The sequence below is a fragment of the Sorex araneus genome, chromosome 2, assembly GCF_027595985.1.
Source record: "Sorex araneus isolate mSorAra2 chromosome 2, mSorAra2.pri, whole genome shotgun sequence".
In the NCBI taxonomy this organism is placed as follows: Eukaryota; Metazoa; Chordata; class Mammalia; order Eulipotyphla; family Soricidae; genus Sorex; species Sorex araneus.
This window is the reverse complement of record NC_073303.1, coordinates 117,684,154-117,690,921: the sequence shown is the minus strand read 5'-3', so window position 1 is coordinate 117,690,921 and position 6,768 is coordinate 117,684,154. Positions and strand designations below refer to the sequence as shown.

At 49.9% G+C, this 6,768-nt stretch overlaps 1 protein-coding gene across 4 annotated transcripts in view; it reads right to left on the bottom strand.

Moving 5' to 3' along the window:
• Positions 1-463: 463 nt before the first annotated feature.
• SYBU (syntabulin) overlaps positions 464-6,768 on the bottom strand; it is a 97,841-nt gene continuing 91,536 nt past the window's right edge. For 3 of the 4 annotated variants that reach the window (XM_055126271.1, XM_055126270.1, XM_055126268.1), the window contains exons 6-8: positions 6,124-6,327; positions 4,303-4,452; positions 464-2,948 (exon numbers count right to left, since the gene is read on the bottom strand). In XM_055126271.1, the coding sequence (XP_054982246.1) occupies positions 1,838-2,948; positions 4,303-4,452; positions 6,124-6,327 (1,465 nt within the window). In that variant the 3' untranslated portion in view covers positions 464-1,837. The remainder of the gene's footprint in view (positions 2,949-4,302; positions 4,453-6,123; positions 6,328-6,768) is intronic. The other variant, XM_055126269.1, reaches the window with a different exon arrangement.

The window sequence follows — 6,768 nt, the reverse complement described above, 5'->3', positions numbered from 1 at the left end:
CACAGATGTGATCATTAGTTTCACTCATGACTCAGTTAAAGAACCTTGTCTTATTCTTTTGAAGCCCTTATCATCATTAAGACATGACTTATTTGTTTCTTGGCATGTTGTGTGTCTTTCAAAGGCAGGCGAGATCCTTCTTAGGGTAGAAACCTGTGTGTCCCCATCATGACTGTTGGCAACCATGTAAAATCCCTAGTTTAGCATAAATTGGATTGTAAAAACCCAATTGGAGGATAAATTAATTCATTTAACATTGACTTTTAGAAGTCCTCTTAGAAGACTTTTAGAAGACATCTGCTCTTCCAAACTCTTGATTGACATCTGTGAACAAAGTAGAACCCAGTTCCTTAACCTCAGAGAACTAATATTTTGTGAAGGAGATGGACAATATCCAAGATGCATAAATGGAAATAAAGTTTATTTCAGGGTGATAAGTGCTTTCTTTGGAAGGAGCCTCTAGGTGAGAATAAATTTGGGATATTCCTCAGGTTCTTCTGTAAAGTGGAAAAGGCATTTATTTATTTTGTACACACTTGAATTATGGCTTAGCAGATGAACTGTGAGATCCTGGGTAATCAACCTCTTTGAAGCTCAACTTCCTCATCTGTAAAATAGAGATGTAACTAATTCACAAAGTTGGGGGTGGGGAGCAGACAATGAAGGAAGGCAGATAAAATATTATCTCATTCTTTCAAACCCACTCATCCTAGTATGCCAATGTAAAGAAGGCATCTGATATTGCATATTCTGCCTCTCTGCACCCCTAGAATGCTTGAAAATAAAGCCAGTCTAACTTACATAAAACACTTTATATATCCTTACTGTATAAATATCCACATAAAATTACATAAAGTATGTGAAATTTCAAAGCAAATAATCAAACCTTGGTCCAATACATTTGTAATAATTAGAGGAGGAAGTCTTCAATTTTCATTAAAATTATTTTTTTTCTTTTTTATACTCAAGCTAGTATCATTTTTTTGACAGACCATGCTTGATAAAGGTGAAAAGATCTACTATCCATTTAAATTGTATATCTCATGAAATATCAAAGCAAAAACACAGACCATTATTTTATAGGAGGATAAAACATTTATTTAAGTGGAAACACTAATCTTTCTTCTCATCATGCTGAAGTTGTGGTTACGAACAGTCTCCAATAAAACACTCTATAGCACTCTCTATAATAAGCAAAAAATAAGTTAATACATTGTAAACTTTACGATTTCACCAAGGAACTGGTTTAAGAACAAACAAGCCATTGAAGACTTTGGAGCTACATTAAGTAAAAAACTTCAAACACTCAAACCTTATCAAATCCAAGGAAGAGACTAAAAGTGCTATTCAAAGACTTTTTTTTCAAACCCATCTCACAAGAACATCTGAATTTTTGGTTACAGTCCCCTGCTATGCGCAAGACCATCGGAATGCTGGAACCATCACACATGGGGAAACGGCACGAAGCAGAAGCAAGGACAAAGCATGCCAGCCTTACAGAAGCTGTCCCGAGAGTGCAAACTTGGCATTTTCTCTTCCCGCACCACGAAGGAGGAGAACAGGTACTTCGGACGACGCGGCAGGGTCCTAGGCATGCTTTCTTTACACACGGGCAGGACGCCTCGAGGATTCCTCTGGTTCTAAACAGCAAACAGGCTTCAACTAAACATAGTGCAAATCCAACACGGGGGAGCACAACGACAGAACGGACACTGCCGCTGGAGGTGGGGGGAGGGAGGTGGGGGGAGGACGGGGGAGGGGGTGAAGGGGTGCTGTCTCTCCACCTGGCACCGTGCCACACGGGGACTGATTGGCACAGAGACACGACCGCGACCCTTTAGGTTTTGACGTGACCGGCGGTGCGGCGGAGCGAATGCAGCGCCAGCACGCAGCAGCCCCGGAGCAAGGCCCCGATGTTGTAGATGGGATCGACCCCTCCCCTCTGAGTACTGAAGGCCCACAGGACCGTGGGGACCGCGGGGGCAGCCACGGCCAGCAGATCCACCAGGAAGCTGCTGCTCCAGTACTGCCTCGCCACCACGAGCCCCAGAGGCGACGGGGCGGCTGGGCTGGCGCCGTCCAACCTCTCGTTGGCGGGACCCCCAAAATCCAGCTCCGCGCGCAGGAGATGGTTCTCGGGAGCTTCCAGAACCACCTCGGGGAGGCCCGGGGTCTCCATGGGAGACAAGAGCCGGGCTGAGTCTGGGGTTTCCGTTGTTAGATCCAGCAGAAGTGCAGAGATGGGGTGTGGGGTGTCTGCGGGGCGGTCAGCCCCCGGCTCTCCCAGGGTGTCTGGGCCGGAGGGGCCTGGGGTCTGGAATCGCAGCATGTGCTGGATGAAGTCTGAGATGGCCAGGCCGTAGGGCATCGCGTCGGTCTGCACGGCTCGCTCCACCCCTGCGCGGCCCTCCTGCGGCTCGCCCTCCCCAGGGAGGCCCTCCCGGCTCTTGGCCCCCGGGGTGGAGTGAAGGAAGTCCCCCTCGTGGGGCTCTCTCGTCTCCTCAAACAAATCTGTGCCGTCGGCCAGGCTGTCTCCCAGCACCAGCAGCTCGCTGTCGGCTGCTTCCTCGGCCACCATCTCCTCCAGCGACACCCCATCTGCCCGCTTGTCCAAAGGGGTGTTCAGGGCTACGCTGGTATCCGGGGAGTCACAGGGAAAGTCGAGACACAGTTCGTCCCTCAGAGAGCCGCTGTGCGCCATCTCCATGCTCTGAAGGAGAGACTCCAGCTTCTTGTTCTGGATGTTGATGTCCAGGAAGTACTTCTGAATGCCCTTGTCGTTGTCTGCCAGGCTGCTCCTCATGGACTCGATGACCTGCTTGAGCTGTTTGATCTCTTTCCTGGCTTCCTTGAGGGCCAGCTGGGCTTCCACCCGGTGGCACTCTTCCTCGATCCAGTCTTCCCTCATCCTGGCCAGCTGCGACTTCAGCTCCACAATCTCAGATTCCCTAGCAGGAAAGACACAGACCAGCGCTGAGCCCAGCAGTGAGCAATGGGAACGCTCCAGAGCCCAGCCGGGCACCTTTGTGTACCTCACGGGGTGAAACAGTGACAAGATCATAAGAATCATCATCAAGTCACTACTTTCACGGTGGCGGAGGTAGGGGACACCCTGGGCAGTGCTCAGGGCTTACTCCTGGCAGAGTTCAGGGAACCATATATATGTGGCACTAGACATTAATTCCGGACTGGAGCGATAGCACAGAGGGTAGGACATTTGCCTTGCACACAGCCAACCCACGTGTGATTCTTTCATCCCTCTTGTAGAGCCCAGCAAGCTACCGAGAGCCAGGCTCTCTTGCACAGCAGAGCCTGGCTAGCTATAATTCGATATGCCAAAAAAAAAACCAAAAAACAGTAACAAGAAGTCTCACAATGGAGACGTTACTGGTGCCCGCTTGAGCAAATCCATGAATAGTGGAATGACAGTGCTACAGTGACAGATATTAATTCCAGTTAGCTGTGTGCAAGGTAAGTGGCTGAACCCCTGTGCTATCTCACGGGGCCCTGATGTTTTGCTTTTCTTTTGAGGCATTGTATTAAGAACTTCATAAACATTTTTCTCAACCCAACAGTCATTTTTCAAGGTTTGCTATCTTCCCCTATTGCCCTCTGGGGATTGGACAAATCTTCCCAGGGATTCCTAAATACATAAACCAAAGGCTTTCAGAGAACAGGGTCTGACTGCACCTCAGCTTGGCAGCTACCCTGGTTGGAATTCTGCTTTTTGTCCATCCCAAAATATTCCCTGGAAAACCATCAGGCAGAAAATCTGGCCTGCTCCAAGATATCAAAGGTCTTTCCTTTCTGAGATAAGATCTCTCAAACAAGGGACTTTTCCCCTCCCTTCCCACCTTAACGCCCCGCCAAGAATAATGAAGTGCTTCCTCTAGCACAGAAATAGCTACAGGAATCACAATGCACGCCACCATCCTCTCCAACCAGGGCTGGATAGGCATGTGCTCGTTGACTCCATGTGCTGTATGGGACTGTGCGTGCCACATATAAATAGTCAGACACACACCCAGCTCTTCAGATCTGAGTGGACACGCCCAGAAAATAAGCTGAGGTCCCCCCAACGGAGAGGAGGGGTGGGGGGGGTGAGGGATGGCAGGACTGTTTTAGACCCCAAGGACAGCCACAGAGGATTAGAAATGACTCTTTTGAGAAGTTGGTTTAAAACACGTGACAAAAATAAAATGAAATCTTCTTCCTCTACTCTATGGTTTGAGTCTGTGTTTCCCTTTCTGCACACAGCAACTGCAGTTCAACCTGGCTGTGGAAGGGAGGGGCGGCGGTCACCTCTCATGCAGACGGCGCTCGGATTCCTTCAGCTTGGTCTTGAGGTGCCGCACCGTCACCTCCTTCTGCTGCAGAGGGGTCAAGTACTGCTCGGGACTCGGGGGCTTCACCCCATGATTTTCACCACAGGACAGGTACCTTCCGGGTCGCCTGAAATAATCCAAGTAATGAAATATCATTCTTTCTATCCCCAACGGTGAAGGGCCAGCCCACTCTTGAGAAGGAATGACCGCTGGGAATTGGGGGTTTTAGACTCAAGTCATATGTGACTTCACTCTGAAGGAAGAGAGAGAGGGAGAGAGAGACAGAGACAGAGACAAAGACAGAGACAAAGACAGTGAGAGAGGGGGGGGGCAGAGAGTAAGACAGAGGGAGGGGTGGGAGGGGTGAAGACTGTGGAAAATATAGATTCCATCTTCAAGTGTGTGTGTGTGTGTGTGTGTGTGTGTGTGTGTGTGTGTGTGTGTGTGTGTGTGTGTGTGTGTGTAGGGGTGTGTAGACCAGAGGGATTTTCTATGGCTTAGAAATGATCTCATATAAAATAATGCCTAATTGTCTGCCGGGTGGCCCGCTGTCCCGAGGAACGCTGTTCTTCTCACACACTGGAGGACAATGGGGGCAGGAGGGACGGAAGGGAGCAAGATGACCTAACTTTCCACACAATGTGCCCCTGCTCCGAGAAAGCCCGATTGTCATGGGTTGAATTCCAATTGTTCCCAGAGCAGGCCCCAGCAGGAGCACGCCACAGCCAAACCGGCCTCTCTGGAAGGGAACAGGACCACTCTCCTCTTGCTCCAGCCTGCTGTGGAAAAGAGGTGCTGAGAGTTCCCCCAAACTTCTCCAGCGGGCTCCTGGCTGCGAACAGGCCGGTGGGCACGGCTGCCCAGAAGAAAGGGGGCTGAAGGAGGAGCTGGCAGCTGCTTCCCTGATTGGACCCGCCGAGCCCACAATCCATCCAGACACCACGTCTGCTCCCCACCCTCCACCCCTCCAGGCCTGGTCAGGGTTCATGAGGATTTCCAGTTCTTCCTCTGGCCACCCTCTCTATCCCAGGGGACCAAGCATTCCTTGCTTGACCTTCTGCTCTCATTGCAGTGTCACCTCCTCAGAGAGACCCTCTGAGTCACTTGCCTGCCCCACCTTTGTGCAATTTTTGTCCTGAGTTGTGCCACTGGGCTCTGCGCATTAAGCACTCGGGCCTTTCCTGCTTGCCGGTCAGTGTCCGGCCCTCTATGATGGGTACCTGGAACCACAAGACACTCAAGTGATCACCTGGTGTCTGAAAGTGCGAGGAAGTCTAAGAGGCAGTGACCCTCTGTTCCTACAGCCTCACTGCCAGTTTGCGTCCCTCTTGTGTCACTTTCTGCTCTGCGGAACCTTACTAGAGATGACAATGTCGGGGCCTTCCTGAGCAGTCCCGGAAGTTGATCACCTGAGTGTGAGATAAGGAAAACCAAGCATTCTCTGGCCATATTAGGTATGAGTTGTTCTTTGTTTTTATTATTTATTTTTATACAGTACCAGGGATTGAACCTGAGATCTCTACCATTGAGCCAACCCTCTCCTTTTCATATCTGTTTGCTTTCATTCTGGTTTTCTTGTGTGTGTGTGTGTGTGTGTGTGTGTGTGTGTGTGTGTGTGTGTGTGTGTGTGTGTGTTTTGGTGGGGGGGTAGAGGTGATGAGGGGGCTGTCAGGTCTTGAACCCAGGACCTGGCAGCAAATGCTCTACCACTCAGCTGCATCGCCTGTGCTAGTTGTTAGCTTTGAAAGAAAATTCTGCCAAGATGAGGTATAAGTGTGTTTGGGCAACGGGTGCTCACCGCATCACGGGGCTACAGTCGCTTCCTTTGTAGGAACCGGAGTTACTGCTACTTGGGGAAGAAGGTGCGTAACTGGGATGCAGGTGGAGAGGGTTCAACTGGTTCCTGCAGAGCACAGACAGCGGGTCCTTCTCCCGGGGGGATGGGGGGCTGTTCCCCGACTTGTGTGATGACACTCCATTACTCCGTCCGTGGGGACCTCGGCTAGGAGAAAACGCAGGAAAACACATTCAAATTCCTTAGGGTGACTGGGGCCCAGATGCTAATGCTTTACTCCTCTTTGCAGCTAGTTACCACGAAGGAAATCTAATTTATCGAGCCTGAAGGCACTGAATCATTAATAGGACAAACTGTCCTGATGAGCTGTCCTTGTGAGCGCCTGGGACTTTGCCTCCTCATGTCATTAGCACAGGCAACCTCTCTCTCTGCCCTTCTCCCAAACAGTTTGCCATCACCAAGCTTGTTTTGAATGAAGCATCACTGTCTGCTTAAGACCCAGTCATGTAAAAATACTGATTTGGTGTAGGTTCATGTTGAGGATCTTTTGAAGATGTGGTTTTATTTCAGTGATACCTGTTTCAGCTTGAAAACTATTTGGGTTTGGTTCCCACTGGGGTAAGTAAAATGAGGGCGGTTTATTTGATG